The sequence below is a fragment of the Lissotriton helveticus genome, chromosome 11 (genome assembly GCF_964261635.1).
Source record: "Lissotriton helveticus chromosome 11, aLisHel1.1, whole genome shotgun sequence".
NCBI lineage: Eukaryota > Metazoa > Chordata > Amphibia > Caudata > Salamandridae > Lissotriton > Lissotriton helveticus.
The window spans coordinates 1002486582-1002510040 of NC_136072.1; the positions used below are offsets into that span (position 1 = coordinate 1002486582).

General features: G+C 45.0%; 1 protein-coding gene across 1 annotated transcript in view; it reads right to left on the bottom strand.

The window, feature by feature from the left end:
* The window catches only part of MYO1H (myosin IH), a 749175-nt gene that overhangs the window by 653541 nt on the left and 72175 nt on the right, over positions 1-23459 (bottom strand). The window contains exon 7 of the mRNA XM_078666099.1: positions 10831-10944. Within this exon, the coding sequence (XP_078522225.1) occupies positions 10831-10944 (114 nt within the window). The remainder of the gene's footprint in view (positions 1-10830; positions 10945-23459) is intronic.

Below are 23459 nucleotides of genomic sequence, written 5' to 3' on the forward strand. Positions count from 1 at the left end.
GGCATGGCAAAGAGTGGAGTGGCGTTGACTGTAATACCTTACAGTGGAGTGTCGTAGAGTGACGTGGCATATACTGAAGTGGTGTAGGGTGGTGTGACATACAGTGGAGTAGGGTACAGTAGAATAGCATTTAGTTCAGTGGTGTACCCTGGAGTGGCATGGAGTGGAGTGGCATAGACTGGAATAGAGTAGATTGTAGTGTCGTAGAATGGAGTTGCGTAGAGTGAAATAGTGTAGAGTGGAGTAGCGTATTTTAGAGCGGCCTAAAGTGAAGTGGCAAACAATGCAGTGTCATAGAATGGAGTGGCATGCAGTGTAATAGCATACAGTTTAGTGATTTAGAGTGTAGTGGTGTAGAATGGAGTGTGGTAGAGTGGAGTGGCGTACAATGGATTAGCGTACAGTGGAGTGGTATACAGTTGATTAGCTAATAGTGCAGTAGTGTATAGTCTACTGACCTAGGAACATATGTATGAATCTTCCAATTTGCAGTTCCTAAATAGTGAATCCTAAGAAATCGCTATTTAAGAAATGCAAATTGAAATGTACAAAAAATTGTCATTTCCTAATAACGATTCCTATGGAGTCGCAATCGCTGTTAGGAAATCGCAATTTAGGAAATGCAAAACCATTTATATCTATCAGCCTATGGGCCAATGAATGGTTTTGCATTTCTAATTTGCAATTTCTTAGCAGAATATCATAATTTAGGGAATGCAAATCCATTCATACCCATGTGCTTAAGAGCCATATGTATGAATGGTTTTGCATTTCCTAATTTGCGATTTCCTAGTAGGAAATCACAATTTAAGGAATGCAAAACCATTGGTACCTTTGGCCCTCAGTCCCCCCTTAATTACATGCAAAGGTAAGTGCGGATCCTACCAAGTGCTCCAATGCCCTCTGGGCAAGTGCGCCCTCTATGGCACATTAGAAAATGCATTTTGAGGTGCTTTTTAGGTCTCGCCTAGGCAGCGCTTGCACTGTCTCTGCGAGGCATGCTGTATATAGGATATGGGCTTTCAAAGCTCCTCCCATTTTCAAGAACTGCCCCTGTTACATGTTTCAGTCTGTGAGCACTATTTTCTTCTCTAATCTGGAGCTCTCGAGACCAGTGCTCGTGGTTTTCAAAGCTCTGTTGTAAACAGGGCTGTAAATCTGGCTCTTTTCTACCTGTATTTATTAACAGCGCCCATATGATTTACTTTTTTCTTTGCTTACCTTCAAAGAATACCGCTCCAAAACAGCATCGAGCAGTGATCGCCATGGCCTTTATTTATTTAATATAGCGCCCATCTTGCCTTGCCTCAAAAGCACCTCCCTCCCATCTCCAACACAGCATTTAGAGAGCTTGCTGTGCACCTTTATTTATTTATTAACAGCACCCGTGCGATTTCTTTTTTCTTGTCTTACCTGCAGAGAACACCCCTCTCACCTCTCAAACAGCATAGAGCAGCGCTCGCCGGGCAACTTTATTTATTTATTTAATTAACGGAGCCTGCATGCTTTTTTTTCTTGCCTTGTTTTGGTAAAGTTGCTATTTCAGTCTGAGGTGGATTTCTGTGTGTCAGTCTCCCAGCCAGAGTACTACGTCACGGAACTGCAATCTCCAAGACCTAGGTGGGCAAGCCAGCAAATTCAGAGAGCGAGCCAGTATCAAGTTTAGCTTGGCTTTAAAGCCAAAACACGAGCTAAGCTAAGATTTGGCACATAAAAGATTTAAACAAACTTGAAGTAAAAATATAAGAATTACCCATTTCAATAAACAAACAAATTTCTTTTTCTATATATTTATTTTGTAACAATGGTGACACGCCGCACGGCTTGCCGCCATTACTATAAAAGTCAATGAATAAAAAATAAATAGTCCCAAAAAAAAGTTGTTTTTCCGCCATATTATTTTTCCATTTGCAAAGCCAACAGCTCTGAATTTAACTAATGCGAGACCTACTGAAATGCAAATGCTTGTTTTAAATTGCACCTGGTTACCATCGGATAGGATACCATGGTAATAGCATTTCCTAAATGAAATTTCGCTTTTAGAGAATTCTTTGTACATGTGCTTAGGAAATCGCAAATAGGAAATCCCTATTTGTGACCTCCTATTTTAGTAATCGCAAATTGCGGTTTCTACTCGGTATAAATCTTAATTTGCGACCGCATATATGCCTTTGTACATTAGGAAAGGCTATTTTACATTTCTTAACAGTATACAATGTGAATTAGTCCAGGAATAATGCAATTTCTTTTTGTACATATCGACTGTGTAGTATAGTGGTTTACAGAGTAATAGCGTAAAGTGGAGTAGCGTACAGTGGAGTGTCACAGAGTGGAGTGTAATAGAGTGGAGTGTGGTACTTGAAACAGACGAATCATGAAAGTAAGAGAAATGCTGTAGATCTAATGGGCCAGAAATTGAGATTATTAGGTATAAATTCTAATTTGTGATAGTAGGTGTCAACAGTGTAAGTAGTGGTAAAGTTATAAGTGTAAAATACTTAGGGCTTTATTACGAGTCTGGCAGGACTTGTGGGAGCACAGTGGTGGTAGTCTTCCGACCGCCCCATTATGACCAGGGTAGTCGGGCCACTCTGGGACCACCCCAATCACTAGGGATCAGAGATCTCTGATGGTGGTGCAGCAGTATTGAGCCCGCAATATGCTTGATGGAGCTGCTGCGGCCCCACCAAGCACATTACGAGCTTCCTCACCACCACGTTTGTCATGGTGGTGCGACTGCCATGAAAAGGGTGGCAGTGAGGGAACAAAGGGGGCCCTACAGAGCCCCCTTGTGCCTCACGCCATGTGGATGCACACAGGGGGGCACATCATGTGCCCCATTGTGTGCATGCACAACAGCACCTGTACGCCATGGACTGCAGCAGTCCATGCCGTGCAAGCACTTCCTTTGACATTCCTCTGTGGTGCCTATTCATAGGCACTACCTGGGAATGCCAAATAACCCCCCGCCAGGCAGGAAAAGCTCCTGATCTGAAGGCGGTTTGTAAATGGGTTTGGCAGTGCGGGCGGTCCTGCTCCAGCACTGCCATACTCTCAATAAGGCCCCAAGTCATATATTGTGCTCTGGTGTACTGACGTATGATGGCCTTATAGCACAGTACATGCTGATAACAAGGCAGTATCTGATCGGCTAATTACTGTCTTTACAAAGTGTAAAAGGTAGCAGTGTAGTTTTCTGCAAATTTTCGGTGCGTTCTGGGTTAAGGCTTGATTTATAGGTAAGTATTACTTTTTATATTTGTTCTCTCCCTATTACCACTTTCAAAGCTGGACTGGGAACAGCAGAAACAAGTCCTGGCAATGTGCTCGACCGGCCCAGGAGTGAGGGGATGGGGGTGGGTGGGTGCTAGTGAAAAGCACTGCTCCCGGTTTTTGTTACAGGGGGCCAATATTGCAGCACTGCTGCAAAACCGGCCCCCAGTAACAAAACCGGCCCCCACAGGTCCAAAATCAGACCCCACCCTTCTGACCCACTGGGAAAATGCTGGTGCCCGCTACGGCCAGTCCGGCCCTGACCACTTGATAAAAGTGATAATAGTTAGATAAATGTATTCATAACTGTCCATTTATTTTTTCAGGAGTGTAGGGAGAACTGCTCCTTTAAAAAAAAAAAATATGTAAGTAGCAAGGCAATTTTGATGTATTACCACAGTACTACGTAGATGTTTTTGTGAAGATTTAAATATGTAAATAATTGAAAATGCACTGAAGTACACTATGGGGCATATTCTCAACAATGTGTTATAACCATTGCAAAAGTAACTTAACGCAACATTCAACATCACAGTCTATCGTGGGAAAATTACGCTGTGTTAACTAAGTATTCACAACAAGGAGGCACCATGCGATAGGCCCCTGACAACGCGGCAAATGTTTGCGATACAGTCAACGTGATGCCGCAAAAATGCGCAACACGAACGCAAGAATACTTGCGATGAGGCCATTTGCGATACAAAAAGCAGTAAAAACCAGCGGCAGGCCTGCAAATCCCACGCGTCTGGCGGGAAAATGCACTATAAAAGCAACAAAAACAACACACCAAAAACAATCCAAAGTGCGAAGCAACATGGATGCACCCTGAGTGCAGATGCCAACGAGAACACCACAAGCCCCACAGACCACCAGCAAGTAACAACTGGGTCGGGGAAGGCCAAGGAGAAGAGGCAGAGGAAGACAGGGTGCAGTCCGCAGCAAAACCAGATCAGCTTCATGGAGGTGACAGAACACTACCATCAACTGACACACAATTAGACTACCGTGAATGCAGTCGGAGTGTCGAGGAGGCCAATGGAGGAGGCCAAGAGACGCTGGCATGATGTGAAAATCTAACCCAGGCACAAAGCCGCTGCCAACAGGAAGGCAGCAACGGTGACATGAGGTGGGAGTGCTGCGCCACAGGAGGAGCTGGAGGAAACGAAGGCCACAGTCATCAGTGTGGAGACGATGCAAGGAGGCGGGAGTCTGGACACAGCCCGGAAGTACCTGACACAACATCAACAGGGTGAGTAACAACCAGGGACAGGGGGGACGGGGGGAGATGGACACAATGGCACACATGCACAATGATGTGTAGCACACTGCACACCCACAATTAACCTGGATCATGTCCCTGATCCCCGTGGCTCACTGCAGCACACACACATAGCAATAACAGCTCATCCACATTGGCAACAATGTGGTACAATGTGCAACCCCGACACTGCAGAACAGAGGACACAACTGGCTCTGCACAAGCGCAGAAACAGGCCAACTACATCTGACAGAGCTGGAAACTGTCAGATGGAAATGTATGCGTACAACCTCACATCTGTCATGTAGTCCAAATGTCCACTGTCCAGCATCTAAAGCCAGCACCTTCAAAACAGTCACAATGTACATTGTCATACCATCTGCATGTAAACAAGAACAATGCGCCAATATACATGTCAGCACAATGTCAACATGCATCTCCCCTTCACATTGCAGAGGGACACACAACAGCTCCAGCAGAGCACAGCAGACCACTCATCAGTGATGCCGGAGAGGACCACCACACCTTCCACACCTTCCACACCGACGCCCTACAAAAGCCCATAGACATCCCATGCAACCCATCACCAGGACCAGGGCAGCCAAGCTACACGGCTGGTTCCTGACACTTCACCGAACCACACATGGCATCCTAATGCCAGGTGTCAGAATGCCACAAGGAGGTGGCCGAATAGGTGCGGGTGAGGTCCGAACCCATGGAAGACGAACCAGATCACATACACGGTTGTCTAATACCCTTCAGGACCCACCTACACCCCACAAAGGAGACCCACACTGCCTCAGAGACACATGCAGATGCACATTCCGAGTACAGAACCACACCCAGGGGCACACAATTATCAGTCACACACCCACGTTGGCTCTGTGCACAACGGCCCAGTTCACTCCTCTTACGTATTAAGTGGGTGACGACAAAGCTACATGTCCAAGCTCTAACCCGCTGCCTGAGGTGACATGTCTGCGTCTACTGTACACAGCACGATGTATTGTCGTAGGGCCCAGGGCCCCCATGCATACAACATTACCACAGGGACACATGTAGATAGTATGTGGAACTGGCTACAGTCACATGCACCCAGCCCCTTTATTGGCAGGGCCACATGTACAGTGACACCTGTGCTGGATGTGTGTGGGGTGAGTGTAAGCCAGCCTGCATGGAGTGGTTGGGGCTGGCAACAACTTGAACAGTGATCACCATTAAAACAGAAACAGAAAACACCAGCATAACATAAACAACTGCGAAGCATCATGGTGGTAGCCGGAGCAAGTACAGAGGTCACCCAAAATGCAAACATAAGTGTCCTTGAGTTGCAATGTACTGAGGTTGGGGCACTATAGTTGAGAAGGGTATCAGGCAGATGATGGCATCCATGACAGGAGTGAGCAACTCCGTTAGTCCGCCGTTAGGGGCACCTGGGCTGAGAGGGGATGCAGTCTGCGATGATGCTGGTACAATGATATGAACTCCGCCATTGCTACATCAAGACTATGTGACCTACTCGACTGCAGTGTAGGCAGGAGGCAGCGGTCAGCAGTGGCCCACAGCCATGTGTCATTGACTCGAGATGCACAGAGTTAGTGACACCAGGGCAGTTGTCGATTGTGTTTGTTCACCTACGTAACGATGATCCTATTTTCCTCCTGACTGCAAAGCGTCATCCTCAAACACCTCTACTTGCGTGCAATGATATGTACTCTGCCATTGAAATATCGATACCCAGTTCCAATTGTGTGACCTACTCGAGTGCAGCGTAGGCCGAGGGCAGTATTCCGCGTGTGCCTACAGACACGTGTGGTTGTAATGCTATGCACAGATTTGGTCGCACCACATCGAAGGGAGTATAGTGATATAACCTCTGCCATGAATTATGTTCTCTGCCATAGCGTAATCAAGACTCAGTTCCAAATGTGTGACCTACTTGTCTGCTGGGTATGCCGGTGGAGTACATTGACGAGAAAGGAGTACTGTGGCCCTATGTTGTGGAGCCCGTGATGGTCTGTGGAGGCTGCCTGGGTCAGGTTTGGAGCTTGCACCGGCACGTGGTGGGCCCTCTTCGACACATGCCGGTGTCTGCAGGTGGGCATTGAGGCCTGGGTGCGCAGGGACGGGCAAGACTGGTTCGGGGACCAGAAGCCTGGGGTGCAGCAGGCGCACAGGATCGCAGGCAACACCACTCATGGCAACGGCGTCGGCCTCGTGGCAGGGTGAGAGGCGCCGCGCTGGCAGACATATTGGGCATTCAAGTAAACGTACCAAGCTACATTGCCGTGATCTTCCCCACTGGTTGGGCTGACATGGTTGCGTCCACTGTCCACTAGACTCCGAACACCAGCTGGGTGTGTGTCGACATGGATATGTGTATGGTCTGCATACTGCAGTCTGGCCCTCACATCCACGCCACACTTAGCATTGTGTACATTCTCATTCATGGGTCACTTGCCTACTTCGCACATCTCTGGTCCCCAACTCTTCCCCCATTCTGCTATTGTATGGCTGAGGTGCCATGCCGTTGATGGCTAATGTACATGGCTGGCCAATTTTTCCACAGTATGTTGTGGTGTAGTTTCTGGTGGGTGTGCATGTTGTGTGGCATGTTGTATGTGAGCTTGTGATGTGTGCATGCCCGGTCTTGTGAGTTGCATGATTGTGGAGTTGAGGTGTGTGGTGTGTTCATGTGGTATTTGCCAACGAACAGTGCATTTCCGTGGGTGCCGACCTGGTGGCGCTGGTTGATATTGGACTGTCGGAAGATGTAGGGATCATGCATACTGCCTGGGTGGTTGGCGTCGATGTTGGTGAAGAGTCCCCGGTGGTCCACTATTGCCTGCACATTGATGGGATACATGCGCTTTCTGTTGAGGTTATTGTGTGCAGTGTTGCCAGGGGGCACAAGTAGGACATGGCTGCAGTCAATTGCCCCTGACACATGTGAGAAGCCAGCTGTGGCGTAGTCGCCTTGCGTGGTCACCAGATGTTCCTGCGCAGTGTGGGGGAAGGATAGAGAGTGGCGTACCGAGCTGATGGGGCTTTCCATGACCGTTGTGAGGGACTTGGATTGGGGTGGCTGTGTGACTCCTCCGACTCAGGCAGTTGTTGTTTGGAGGGTACCAGAGGCCAACACGTGCAGCACGGCCAGCAGCTTTGTCTGAGGTGGGCAGTTGGTTGTCCGCTGTGTTGGTACCATCAGCCTGTGGACAATGTTGGTCAGGATGCGGAGGATGGTTGTCCCTTTGTGCCTGTGGTGGGCAATGACATTCTCTGGTGTTGGGTCTGTGAGGTTATTGCGTTTTCTGAGGGTCGCTGTCTTTGTCTGTGCTGCCTCAGTGTTGGTCCGGGGGGTGGATCCTGGGGTTGGTGGCAGTGAGTGTTGTTGCCCTCTTGGGGCTCCGCGCTGCATGTTTGTTGGCTCCTTGGCATCTGTTGTTCTTCAGGTGCGGCTCTGGGCTGGGCTCCCTTTTGTGGTGCAGGCAGTCGTCCGACTTTACCTCAGGTCAGAGCAGGCGTTAATTTCCTGCTGCTAATGTGCCTTATCGCATTTTTTGGGTTCTTATCGCCTATCTGTCTGGTCTTTGAGAATGTTGTTGCGGCTTTTGGCATGGGAACGCCTACTCTGCATCTCATTAGCGTTAGTTGCCGGGGTCATCTGTGGCGATGTTTTTTGCTGCTGCTATTGCAGGTAAACTGGTGATATGGGCTGTTAGTACCAGCTTGTGAATGGGGTGATAAAATTATTGCCACTTTGGCTGCGGTAAAGTGCCGTTAACTCTGCGATGACTCCTTGAGAATATGCCCCTATATTTGTAAAAATATTTTTTAAATAGGAGTTCTGCTATACTCTGTACATTTTACCGAGTACCTAAAGGATCATGTGCCCACCAAGGATCACTGTACAGAGTACCTAAAGGATCATGTACACACCAAGGATCATATTACCTGTCGTACCTAAAAGGATCATGTGCACCTTATGATGTGTCATCCTGCCAAATTTCATCAAACTCCGAACTGGGCGTTTTGCAGCTAATTGAGAGTACAAAGTCTATGGAAAAAGCATTGGTGCCTAAACGAGTTCTGGGACCCCCCTCTTATCTTTGAACAATAATAGATAGATAGATAGATAGATAGATAGATAGATAGATAGATAGATAGATAGATAGATAGATAGATAGATAGATAGATAGATAGATAGATAGATAGATAGATAGATAGATAGATAGATAGATAGATAGATACTTCCTGTGGAATAAAATTCAAATGTACTTGCAAAGCATGGTTGTGTGATAATATGATTGAGTCCACACTTGCGAATTTTAAATGAAAAATGTATATATTCATATATATATATGTATATAGATATTTAGATATATAGATTTATATACACACACTCACCCACTCACCCCCACACACACACACACACACACCGTTTATGCATTGACATTAAAAATGCAATGAAAGGGCAGGGAGCTTGTGACCGTATCAATTCCCTTCGGTCTGCAATGTAAAATTCCCATCAGTCAATTCTGTAAATGTCCAAGCCTATTACTAGGCTTGCATGAAGAACCATGACAGAGCAGGAGAAGCGGCCCGTTAAATTACTGCACTGTGCAAAGTATAGTTTCTAAATCAGGTGTAATGAAAATGTTCAAAAACTTATTTAAGAAACTAATTTATCTCATTGCAGTAAATTTCAAAATCTGGGGAGACTGCCGCTGTCTTGTCAGTAAAAACATGCAGAGCAGCAAAAAGCTACAGGCCGGTACATGTCCTTGACCCACATGCCAGCAGTTATGACAAGTAGGCAAGAGTCCAAAGTAGTGTGCTCACTGAAGTTTTAGTCCAGACTTGTGAAGCTATTACACCCTCGTTGTGAACACTGGTAAGGAGTTTTACCAAAAGCTGCCATTTAACATCTTAAGATAGTAGCTAAGATGGCTACATAAATATGATTCTGCTACATAAGACCACAGTATTTCTTTTCAGTCATAACTGAAGCCCTTTTGATTCCAGTTTCCAAGGGAAAAAGCACACGCACTCCCAGCAGGTAAATTGCAGATTGTAGTTTAATGAGCAGCGCGCTCTACACATTTCAACACCAGTCTGCCTTGTTCCTTGGACACTGGAAATTATGGTTGTTGATGTTACCGGGATCCACACCTGGGCACGCGCTACTCTTGGAGGGGCCGGGACCTTTGTGGAAACCCATTCTCCGAAAGAAAAGAAAAAAAGGAAAAATATATATATATATATATATATATATATATATACATATATATACATATATATATATATATATATACATATATATATATATATATATATATATATATATATATATATATAAATACATGCATACAATCATACACATAGCAAGGATGGGCAATGGGTCAGCCCACTCCTTCTATGGGTTATCCTTAGTGTGACTCACATCACTTCACAAGGACCACATCCGGACACAGTTGTTCCCTTTAGTGCAAAGGACTGCCAACATTATTTTTGCTTTCATACAATAGTTTTTGCTGCTGGCGAAGACCCGGCAGCGCCCTCAATAATATAGTTATAGACAAACCATGACAAAACAAAACAAGCATTGACACAGCCAAAAAGCTGGCTGCAAATACCGGATCTATTGAGTTTACTAATGCTTGCTACATAGAAGTGCTCTCAAAACTGGGCAATAAATTCAAACTAAATGTTCCTTCATTCAAACTCTTCCTTCCTATGAAACTTAATAAGTGAGTGTGGCAACTAATCATAGCAGCACAATGCAAGTGTTTCATCATTTTTTCTTACAGCACATTTTTGTGAGAAAAGTTATACAAATCAGTGGCAGCAGACTACTTAATTTAGAACACATCTTTCAAGTACTAATGCTTGAACTGCATGCTTCATTAAAAGCATGGTAGGCCTCAAACAATATTTGTGGATCCTGTTGGAGACAGCAGCCTTTTCCCCCGACCAATGTGGTCCGACTGCCTGCATCCAAATATGGCTGTTGGACCGATGCCTTGTATGTCGGTGGGACCTCCACCGACGGCCTTGTAGGTGGCGGTCCCACCAACATCGTAATTAGGCCTTAAGTCAGGGCACTGGAAGAAGAGCACACTATTCTCTGGATTGCTTTCCTACCTAGCCCAAGCCTACCTACATTCTCTTTAAAAAACTACTATAGGCACAGCTGTTCCAGCTAGTGTCCAACAAGCAATGGCAGGGATACCGAATGAAGGAACACCACACAGGAATTCTACTATGTAAATAAATAAAATAAGTATGACAGAAAATACCTTAGATATCCATCTTATCTGGCTGCCGTCGGTGATGATGGCACGCCCATGGTTATCTTCAGTGAATTGAATGTTACCCAGGTGCAAAACACTGGCAATTATTCCGAATAGATGCTGTGGCCAGACAACAGAAAACCAGACATGAAAACATATAGAATCACATCATCACAAAAATGGATAAACAGACAACCCACAAATATGGTTAAACCCATAATGAACATCAATGAACTTGTTAATGGCACAGTTTAATGTTCAAGTGTGTACGACATTTCCTGAAACTGAATAGTTCAAACTCAAGTACTTGTGAACTGGCAACGGTGCTAAGTTCATACATTTGTAAGATTTGAATGTACATTTTTTAATATGTATTTGCATTAAACAGAACCAAAATGTTTCTTTATTTAGTATGTCTGCGGGATTTTTATTTTAAAAAACACCAGTTCAAACACAAAAGTGAGATTTTGCCCAAATATTTCATACACTACTCTTTTGTTATGGGCTTTGAAAATGTTTAAAACACTCTGAAAACCCCAAAAGAAAACTTCAAATAAGGTATTCACATTGTGAAAACATATCTAAGGATGTTTAAGTTGTTAGTTTAGGTTCTCCAAAGAAATGGTTACGGTGGATTACTCCTAGATGTGAACTTTCGAAATTATTGAAATCAAAGACTATCATACTGAATAGAATCCTAAAATCAGTTGAACTCAAATAGTGATAAAATATGTTTTTTGCCCAAATAGAGTACAGATTTCCCTTAGTTTACAGGGTGTTTCTTTGGAGGGGACATAGGGAGAGAACACAGATGACTATTAGGCCTTATTATTTAGTATGTTGACGTATTATTTTTATGAGGTTGTTATAAAGATCGTTTTGTGCTACTATGGCTTAGGACAGAACTATTTAGTGATTTGCTTAATAGTAAATGGATATGGAAGATATAGCAAAAATAGCCTACAACAGTGTCATCTTAAAGGCTTTTGAGCCGTGGGCTAGACACATTTAGGGTCTCCCTCTTCGGTACAATCTTGAACGTCGTTGCGCATTTTATGCTAATTCAAGCAATATTGAAATATACTTAAACTTTCAGAAATAAGGTCACACATAAAAACATCCGTAGAATGTCTTGCCCAGTGTTTAAAAAATCCTTAAGATGACAATAGGTAGAGAGAGAAAGAGTGAGGGATAGATAGAGGTAGACAGACATGGAAAGAGTGATTGAGTAGAAGAAATGTAAAGAGGTGAGCTAAGCAGAGCGAAGCATCACTTTGCCAGGAGCCCCTAGGAAAGTGGGGGCACTGGGCAATTGCCATCTTTGCCCATGAGTTAAAACGTCTCTGGTCTGCAACTGTGTGTGATCACTTAATCTTCTTTAGTTAACCAACCAGAAGCACAATCACTGGTAATTGTTGTTATTGGTGTTATGTTATGTAATTAGTATTTACTCATACGTGCATGTAGACAGAAGCCTCATGGCACTATAGAGAGGCACAATATATCCAAGGCCTTATGAGCAAAAACAATTACAGTTGATTTATTAATTTTAAAAAATCCAAAAATACATGAAAAGCAACTCCATCATTTAATTGGTTAAAAAATAAATTTCAATTTTTTGTTTTGTTTACCAAAAACCGTAAGGCAAGGCTTAGGGGTCGAAGCGCAGGGTGTTTGTACCAATCTTTGGAAGGCACAATTGAGGAGGCCCAGTTCCCAGATTAGGCTGTTTACATCATAGGGACTTGAAGGAGCCATTTGCCCAATAGAACAAAATGGTCACACTGGGACCGTAAACCGGAATTTGGGAGCCAGGAAAAAGAGAGAGGAATTGTGGATTACCTTATGTACCTCTACCAAGGCTTTGACAAGCACACACTTTACACAAGGCAACCAGTGAGGACCTCAGAATTTAGGAGTCACACAGTCTCTATGTCTGGTGCTAGCTACAGCTCAGTTTCAGTTTCATACGTCTTTATTTAGATTTTTACACCATAAAAGACATCATATAAAAATACATACACAATTCATAAAACCCAGTACATAATCAGTTTATCAATTTAAGATATTCACATTATCCTCTATACATCATTAATCGTTAAAACTTAATTAAATTGACTCAAAAGACGTACAGAAATTCGTTCATAATAAAAAACTAACACCTAATCAAAAGACAGATGGGAACCTAGCTCTGATAATCCATGCCCACCCTAAAAATCTTGCCACACCTATAGTCACACACTCTGAGGTGTTTGTTCTTAAGACCCAGAGAGCTTCCGTACACACCCGTGTCTTAATCCTCCTACAAATGGGTTTTAGCCATTTGCACCGAGGAGCGGAATATGCAGGGCAGGCAAAGAAGATGTGACCGATGGACTCCCTGTGGCCACTGCACCAAGGACAGAACTCTGTTTGCTGGCTGCGCCATTTGTGTGTAAACATCCTTACAGGTAGCGAGCCAACTCTAAACTGGTGGTAGAGTTTTCTGTCCAAACTTCTAATGATGATGTCCCAGTAAGACTCTAATCTAGTGTCTACCTTGTGACTCAGAAACAAACCTGTCAAATTTGCCGACTGCGATAACATGACATATTGTTCTTTTACAGTCGCCCAATATAATAATTTAAATTCTTTTTTGGACGGAAAAACATTGTTTCCCGTTTCTGACCACTGTAGACTTATACCCATGTTTTGCAATATGGGCTTCACTTCGCGAAACCACGGAAGGTTTCCTGACCCGATCTCAAATCTAAAATTTCTTTAGCAAATAAAGCCAGTTCCGGTGTAGCCCATATACGTCTCCACAGAGCTACCATCCTATACCGTGCTAAGTCTTTAATAGAATGACAGCCCATGTCTAATAATAAAGGTTGGATTGGGGTTGATTGTGGTAGACTTACCAGGCTGCGCAGAAACTTATTTTGAATTTTTATCAAAGGAGCAAGATCCACAAAGCCCCATAGGTCCGCACCGTAAAGGATTGCAGAACTTATCTTTGCATTATAGATTTTTAATGCTGGCAATATCCTTTTAGTTTGTAAACATCGTTGCTCCTTTAGTTGACACCCTGTTAAACGGGCAAATTTTAAACAAAGGGCATCGATCTGTGGTTTCCATCGCAGCCTGTGATCTAAAACCACCCCCAGATAGGTCATGACATCCACCTGTTCTAAGTCAATACCATTCATACTAACATTGCTCCGTTGTGGTCTGTTTTTGGTTAAGACCATGAATTTAGTTTTGGACACATTGATCTCTAGATCATTATTTTTACAAAAGTCCACAAACTTGTTTATCGCAGTCTGTAGACCCTTTTGGGTTTTTGCCAGAATCAACGTGTCATCTGCAAAGATGAGTAGAGGAAACTTGATAACGCCCAAGACAGGCGCATCAGTAGGCGTGTCTGCTAGGAACTGCACAACTTGATTAATGAATAATAAAAACAGGGTTGGTGCGAGAACGCACCCCTGTCTTACGCCACGAGTAACAGGAAAGGGCTCGGTCACCTGCCCCTGCCTGCCCTATCTAACTCTAGCAAAATTATCCTCATGCAATCTTGCGGTTAGCTCCAGGAGTTCTGGTGGCATTCCCATTTTACCCAAGGCTACCCACAACTTGTCCCGCGGGACGAGGTCAAATGCGGATTTAAGGTCCACAAACGCTGCATATATAGTACCTCCACCTAAAAACACGACCTTCCAGTATATCAGAATAAATCTGAACACTTGGTCGATTGTGCTAGGGCATTACCTGAAACCCGCTTGCATCGGGGATAGAATGTTTTCCTTACACAGCCATACCTGGATTTTAGCCAAGACCATTCTTGCTATGACTTTCTGCAGGGCGTCTATAAGACTTATTGGGCGGTAATTCCCTGGAGACGATCAAGCTCCTTTTTTGTAAATAGGTAGAATTTCCGCCCCTCTCCATGAATCTGGAATCCTAGCCCCGTTAGCAATGGCATTAGCTAGTATCGTAATATAAGGCACCCAATTATGCTGATCATACTTGAAAAGGTCAGCCGGGATGCAGTCCATACCGGGAGCTTACCCTGCTTGGACCAATCCTAACGCCTTCTCAACCTCTTTATTTTCAATCACTAGGGGTGAGCGTGGAGTTAAGGGCGAGGCCCTCGGGTATACCGGGGCTTTCGGTGGGCCCACCTCCAAACCACTAAACTGGGTTGAGTAGTGCGCCACCCAATCCTCGGCTGGAACATAATTAACTGGTGTTTGCGAGTCCTGAGTCCCTCCCCATTTCACAACCTGCCAAAATTTAATCTGGTTCGAAGACAAGCAGGCTTCATACAGATCCTGCCAGCGGCGGTCGTCCCACGTTCTCTTCGCCTCCCTTTGGACCTTCTTATAATTCAACCTTGCCATTTTAATATCTAATGTAACCCTGGATTTAATAGCATTGATCAGGGAGCTATGGGCCTGACGACATGTTTTGTCATACCATTTAGTACTAGGAGAGCGTACCACAGCTTTCCCAGATGTCCCTGGCTTCGTAAAGAGAGTTTTCAACTTATCAAACAGTTGCTCATGTTGAATGCATATCTGCTCAGGTGGGCCTGAATTTGCAATCACTGACTTAACTACATTCACAGAAGAAGAAACTACGTGGGATATTTTGTCGAGGATGACTGGGTCGTCCAAAACCCTGCACCAACGAACCCTACGTCTATCGTTGGTTAAGATGGCCTTGGTTGTAATGCAATTAGTGGCGTTAGTTCTACCGTGCCCGGCATCAGATTTCAGACTTAATATCAAAGGGTTATGGTCACTCTCTGGACGTGCAGAGATTACCGTGTCATCTAATAATGACCAAAACTCTAGTTTGATTAAGAAGTAATCAATTCTGCTTGTACTGACTCCATTATCAAAGGTTACTTGCCCAATTTTGTCCGAGTTTGCTCGTCCATTGGCTGCTCTTAGACCCCACTCTAGGCATAAGCCTAGCCAGTGCAGAGCTGCCTCAGTAACCTTTTTAATAGGGTTTAGGGCAAGATGTGGAACATTCCATATCTGGTCAACCTCTCCATAACTGTCCTCTCCCTCACTTTGAAGGGGTTCAAAGGTGCAGTTTAAATCCCCTGCCACTACTATGAACTTGTCCCTCCCAATTGAATCCAACAAAAGTTCGAGATCATCAATGATTGCTGGACTCCGCCCTCCTGATAGGCCCCGTGCATAGATATTAATTAAAAATATATCCTGTTGATTTTCCCTACTAAGTTTTAATCCCTGGATATCCATATTTTGGACTATCAATTCCTGTGGCCTGTAACCAAGGGATTGTCTAATCCATATTGTCAAGCCACCGGATGGTCTGCCCTTTTTCCCCCTGATAGCTGGTTTGTAAAAGTTAATATAGCCCGCACGAAAGATTGGGTCAAGTGCCCAACTTTCTTGAAAAATTAAAATATCATGCAGGTCTTTAAACTCTCCCCATTCTACCCCATCTAGTTTCCCCTTCAGCCCTTCAATATTCCATGAAACTATTTTGATCGTTGGATCCTGATTTATCAGTACACTAGGTTGACTTGGGTCTGTGGCCCCCGTTGGGATTTCTCCTGGCCTCCCACCCCCGCCCAACAGCTTTCCGGCTGCAGAACCAGCTTCGACAATACTTCCATTGAAATCACCCCCACTGTGACCCCCCGCCAGGGACTTCATACCACCTCACTTTGACTACACTGTCCTGGGGAACTACTTTCCTCCACCCCGACTTGAGATAAATCAATGCCCTCTGGACAGCTAACTATGTTCGCTGAACTGATGTTACCAACTAGCTTGCGCTGGAGTCAGTCAACCCCCTCCAAACCACAGAGCGGGTCATACCGGTTTGAAAGTTGGGGAAAAAACAGGGAATGTGTTACCAGATCAGAAGGGTGCCTTCCTCTAGGTCTACTATTTTGATACGGTGGTATTTGGTGGGATGGACCACAAAATCTGCCTCTTTGGGGATAGAAATAATGTAGGGTTAGAGATTGGACTTCACCCACTTTGCCGAATCTTGGTTGTCTACAAATAAAGTCCACCACCCAAGGCTCCCTAAAACTGACTATAACACAGTCCCCCTCCAGATATTTTGGGCATTGGCCTACCCAGTTTACTCTTCTGACGTTCAGGATCTCTGTTGTGGACATAGGTGGAAGAGTTCTATTCTTATTTAGCCAGAAAGTGACTTTATTATTTAATTCCCTATATGATTCCGGTTTCCCCTCCTCTAATGGAACAACTCCCGTCAAAATAATAGTGTAAGGGGCTGATTCAGGAGGTAAGTTAACACATGGCGGCTTTGGATGAGCAGACTTAGTAACCGGATTGCCTTGTACCGATGGCCGGATGGCTTTGGCTGACATACTGGGAACAGGCTGAGGTTTAGCTGCCGCACCTTCCTTTGGAGGTTTACCCCTGAGAAGTTTATTATCATTCCTGCTTTTCCCCAGCCTTTGCTGTTCTTGCTGGGGAAGCAAGGGTGCTGGTTTGGCTGTTGACACTAACCCTGAGATGTCATTTTTAGATGGTTTCAGAGACCCAGATTGGACATCTACTATTTTTACAGGACCTTTTGCTAGGTTTTTTAGCGTGACCGTGTTTTCTCTTACTAGCACATCCAACTGGTCCATTTTGGCATTTAACATCCTCGTCCGTTCTAATAACGGCAACATTAAAGATTTTACCAAGAATTCTATCTTGACCAAGAGGACGTCGTCAGTTTTATTATTTGGAAGATGTTCAGTAGGATTTATAGGGGCAGGAGTATTGGTGGGGGGTGTAATTAAAACTTGTGTAGATTGTGTTGTACACTTGTTTTTAGATATCTTTGCAATTCCCCCCTTCTGGAATTTCTCTGCTCTTTTCCTCTTACTAGATTTGAGTCTAAGAGGTTCTCCCGTGGTTGGGGTTTTATGCTCAAGACTAGGTGATGAACTAGATAATATAGAACGATCAGCAGCAATATTCAATAGGCTGTTAGTAAGAGAGCTATTCGTTGATATATCTAGAACGTGGCTGTCAACATCGGGCTCCAGGTCCACTGACGCCATTTCGGGGCTTGGGCATAAGTTGACACTAGGATCAAGTTGACATATTTGAAGGGGAGATACTACCTGCCCAATTTTCCCCAACGATGACCGCTTCCCTGTTACAAGATCAATGGATAAACGTTTTTCGGCAAGAGCAATTTCCTTTTCCAAAATCCAAGTAGTTCGTTTAAAAAAAAATGGTCAATAGTGCCGGTAAACACCCCATTCGAAGTAGTGACTTGTACAAGTCTTTCTTTCCCAGATCGTAGAGGCATAATTTCAAGAGATAGCAATAATACGACCAATAGAACGAGGGATTCCACCAAACCCAAGTGTAATAATTAAGAAAAGGAATCACAACGATCCCCACCCCGATAAGACAGCAATAAATAACTACAATATAATCCACAACTCACATGAAAGAAGGGGGACCCAACCCGACCTCTCTCGGCCTCGGACGGCCTTAGACGGCCCGCCCTTTGCCCGGGCTTAGCCCGGCGAACGCCCGCGCGCGTCCCGCGTGCGCGGTTGAACATGGGACTAAATAGTAGATGAGGGGAGGGTCGGGAAGAGGACCAGCTGCAGCAGATCCCAGCCGCACAGCACGCTGATCCTCGCAGTCCCGCTGGGCGTCTGTAGGGTAGTCTCTGGGCTAAGTTCCACACTGCCTCTGATAGCCCGAAACAGCACTCCCACACAGATGACTCCACGAGCGGCGCCCGCGGAGCGGGGGCCGCGAGAAGTGGGATGGTAATCAGGAAGGAAGAAAGTCCGCCGGTAGGTGTCCGACAAAGCAGCAAGACACCCTCGCCACACCAAATAAATCAACCAAAGACACAAGTCCTGTCAGAGATTTTTAAACTCCAGGGAAGGGCGGGAAGAGGACCAGCTGCGGCAGATCCCAGCTGCACAGCACGCTGGTCCTCGCAGTCCCGCTGGGCGTCTGTAGGGTAGTCTCTGGGCTAAGTTCCACACTGCCTCTGATAGTCCGAAACAGCACTCCCACACAGATGACTCCACGAGGGGCGCCCGCGGAGCGGGGGCCGCGAGAAGTGGGATGGTAATCAGGAAGGAAGAAAGTCTGCTGGTAGGTGTCCGACAAAGCAGCAACACACCCTCGCCACACCAAATAAAGCACCCAAAGACACAAGTCCAGTCAGAGATTTTTAAACTGGAGGGAAGGGCGGGAAGAGGACCAGCTGCAGCAGATCCCAGCTGCACAGCACGCTGGTTCTCGCAGTCCCGCTGGGCGTCTGTAGGGTAGTCTCTGGGCTAAGTTCCACACTGCCTCTGATAGTCCGAAACAGCACTCCCACACAGATGACTCCACGAGCGGCGCCCGCGGAGCGGGGGCCGCGAGAAGTGGGATAGTAATCAGGAAGAAAGAAAGTCTGCTGGTAGGTGTCCGACAAAGCAGCAAAACACCCTCGCCGCACCAAATAAAGCACCCAAAGACACAAGTCCTGTCAGAGATTTTTAAACTGGAGGTAAGGGCGGGAAGAGGACCAGCTGCGGCATATCCCAGCTGCACAGCACGCTGGTCCTCGCAGTCCCGCTGGGCGTCTGTAGGGTAGTCTCTGGGCTAAGTTCCACACTACATCTGATAGTCCGAAACAGCACTCCCACACAGATGACTCCACGAGCGGCGCCTGCGTAGCGGGGGCCGCGAGAAGTGGGATGGTAATCAGGAAGGAAGAAAGTCTGCCGGTAGGTGTCCGACAAAGCAGCAACACACCCTCGCCGCACCAAATAAAGCACCCAAAGACACAAGTCCTGTCAGAGATTTTTAAACTGCAGGGAAGGGCGGGAAGAGGACCAGCTGCGGCAGATCCCAGCCGCACAGCACGCTGGTTCTCGCAGTCCTGCTGGGCGTCTGTAGGGTAGTCTCTGGGCTAAGTTCCACACTGCCTCTGATAGTCCGAAACAGCACTCCCACACAAATGACTCCACGAGCGGCGCCCGTGGAGCGGGGGCCGCGAGAAGTGGGATGGTAATCAGGAAGGAAGAAAGTCCACCGGTAGGTTTCCGACAAAGCAGCAACACACCCTCGCCGCACCAAATAAAGCACCGCATTCTGTACCAGCTAGAGTTATGTAAATGACTTGTTGCGAAGTCCGAGAAAAATGGAATTTGCACAGTTGAGGAAGGACTGGATCAGGGCTACTAACATTACCAGGGCAATGCTTGGCAGAATTTGACTCAGTGACTTAATTTTCCAGATGCCAGACTTTGCAAGTTTGTAAATCTGGTATCCTATAGAGAGATTTGAGTCAATGCAGATAGGTAGATTTTGAGTGATTGTTGAGGGGAGTGGAAGGGAACCCATAAGATCAGGCCTTGTGATGGAATTCTAGTTTGTAAATGCCCCGGCTGGTAATGAGCAGCTCAGTTTTTGTTGAATTTAGTTTGAGAACCCTCCGTGCAATCAATGATGCAGAGTGTTAGAGTACTAGCTAAAGTGTCATGGGGTAGGGCAGGTTACAATACAGAGGCTTATAATTTGGTCAGGTTGAATAGTACCTTTGAATGCGAGCAGACAGGGGACAGTCAGCTATATTGATTCTGCTGGACCTGCCTGCCGCATTTGATACGGTTAATCATGAGGTCCTCTTGGAGAGGCTGGAGGGATTTGGGGTGGAGGGCATTGCTCTGAATTGGTTACACTCTTACCTGGCCAACAGACGTCAGGCAGTAGCCCTTACCAATCAGACTTTACTGATGTCCGGCACGGAGTTCCTCAGGGGTCTGCGATCAGTCTGATATTATTTACTGTTTAAATGAGCCCTCTGATTGCTGTCATTAAGTCGCATAACATCAATCTTGTGAACTATGCAGTTGACACCCAACGTATCTTGTCACTGGAGGGGTATCAATCAATATCATTGGAAAATTTTCATGCCTGTATGCAGGACACTGCACACTAGCTAAAAAATATTTTTATTCTAATTCTATGCTGTGCAGTTGGGAAAGTTCCACTCTTACTCCCAACTGGCTTCTGGCCTATCGCCGCGGTCACACCACTGATACCCTCTGAGACGATGCGTTATCTAGGAGTCAGCTTCAATGATAGGCTGAGTCTAGAAGCTCAAATAAATAAGACAGTTGGGAGCTGCTTCGCCCTTATCAGAGTGCTTCGGAAGATTTTGGCAATGTTACCAACTCAGGCTAGAGCACTGATAGTAAGGAGTGTCATGTTGAGTAGGCTAGATTATTGCAATGCACTGCTGCTAGAGTTCCCAAGATATTTGATTGGTAGCCTCCAGAGAATCCACATGATGGCGGCCAAATTAGCTTTAATGAGGTCATGAAGCTCATCAGTCGCCCAGGCACTTATGGAGCTTCATTGGCTTCAAGTTTCACAGAGGATACAATTTAAGTCTCTCTGTATTGTTTTTAAAGTTCTGCATGGTCTGGGGCCTAAACCGCTGCAGAACAAATTTGAATGGTATGTCCCTATTCGCAGTCTTCACTCTTCCTCAGCTAAATTGGTGAAAGTTCCCAGGTTCCGAATAATAAAATCGGGAGGAAGAGCCTTTACTATTGCAGCGGCACGACTCTGGAATAAACTTCCAACTGACTTGAGACAGATGGAAGACCTGTTGGGGTTTAGGAAGAAAATAAAGACCTGGCTTTATCCCAGAATATAATTCATTGTCCTCCAAAAGTCCCTTGGAACATTGTCTCTCCCACTACACTTACAATGGTAGGGCATACGTATCTTAGCGCCAGTATACCCGTTGGGTCACAGTGCGCTTTATAAGTACTGATAACATTAACATGCGATTGGCGTATATGTAGAATTTTGCACCCAAGTAGCATAACAAACAGGGCAAAGGGAGCTTATAGGTATTAAGCAGTAATGAGGAAAGAACTGAGCATTGAGGGAGAAAAGTGGATGCAGAAAAGTGGTCTATGAACGATCAGGAGGAAAAGAGTTGACACATTTCTAAACAAGATCTTCAATGCCAATGTCTTCAATCTATCCACCATTAAAGCATGGCTGATTGTGTCGAGGGCAGCTGCAAAGAAGCTCTAAAATTATGACTGACCTGGATATATCTTCCTTAAAATGCACAATTTTGATGCCCTGCTTGGTAGTTGCCATCATTCAGACAAAATGAAATTGATTTGTTAAAAAACCTGGATCCTATTTCATAAAAGGCCATTGTGCCAGTGGAAGCATCTTTGGGCCGGATTCACAAAGTTTTTTCCATGAGTACTTGTGCTTAACTCCTGCCTCAAATGTCAATGTTTGATTATCCAGCCCTGATTCACAGAATACTTTCCACGAACGGTTGAGTTTTAGTCCTTTCTTACATGTGGGTTTCCCATCCATTTTAAACTGATTTTCCCATGAGTAAGCTTGTGTTAATCCTTGACATTTATGAGTAACTCATGCATAAGCCTGGACGAAGACACTACGAATCACAGAAAATGCTTGTAAGCAGGCCTATTATTCATGACTAATTTGTAACTAAGATAGGAGTAAGACACAAATGTTCATAGATAAAGGTTTGTAGTTTGGCTCTTAAACCTTACCCATGTTTGAACTGAAAGCAATGCTGTTTTTCAACAATAATAAGCTGTTCCCTTTGAGAAAGTTGTATTTAGACATATTGCCACGTTTTCAATCTTTAGATTTTTCCACTTGTTACGTAAGCTCACTCAAGTAATCACAGCTGGTGTTACCCATAACTACAGCTACAAAAGTCCTGCACTGCCAGGGAGTAATAGTAAATCGCAGGTGAACCTTTAGTTGAAAAAAGGCATGCTAATGAAGTCATTATTCATCTGCACCGCCAAATTCTTTCCTACAGGTGCTGGTGCTGGAAGTAACATGACACAAGCCAGCCATACATCTGAAAACCAGTTACCAAGTACATTTGCCTACTAAGAGCCCCTCAGTATTATCGTCATTACGTTTTATGCAGTTGTGTTGTACCCAGCATTATCAGTCGAGAGGCACTGTCTAGCACAATGCATGCTTTGCGGGACAGTGTCTGGCAAATTTAACAAAGTATGTGTTTAGTCCACACAAGTGTAAAAATACAACATTCATTATTGGAACAGGAGAGGACAAATACACCAGCCCTAAGAGGCTCAACAAGTAAGTGGGTTTCCAACAAATAAGGAGGAATTGCTGCTTGGTTGATTGCATCATTAAGAAATGGCTAAGTACATAAAAAAGGTGGTGGGCATACTACACTTTTTTCCAGGTGTTGAGTAGGATTCTCTCGTTGATGGTGTCAAAAGCTGCTGCAATGTCAAACAACAGCAAAGCTCTGATATTGTTGCTGTCTGCAATTCGACATAATTCCTCTAAAACCAGTTATGCCTCCCAGAAGTATTGTTTCCAACAACCAGTAAGGTTGAGCCAGCAGAATGTAATTATGGATCTGGAAAGAGACTAACTATCTGCTCCATCTACGGATGTGTCACAGATGATCCAGGTCTCCTAGAATATGTCACTAACGAATTAACACACTGGCCACTGCCAATTGTCATGTATGGGGACTTTAATCTAAACCTATCCTCAGACAGGGCCTCGGGCCACAAATTTAAATACAAGGGCAGAAAACCCAAGGTCTTTCGAGCATTTGAG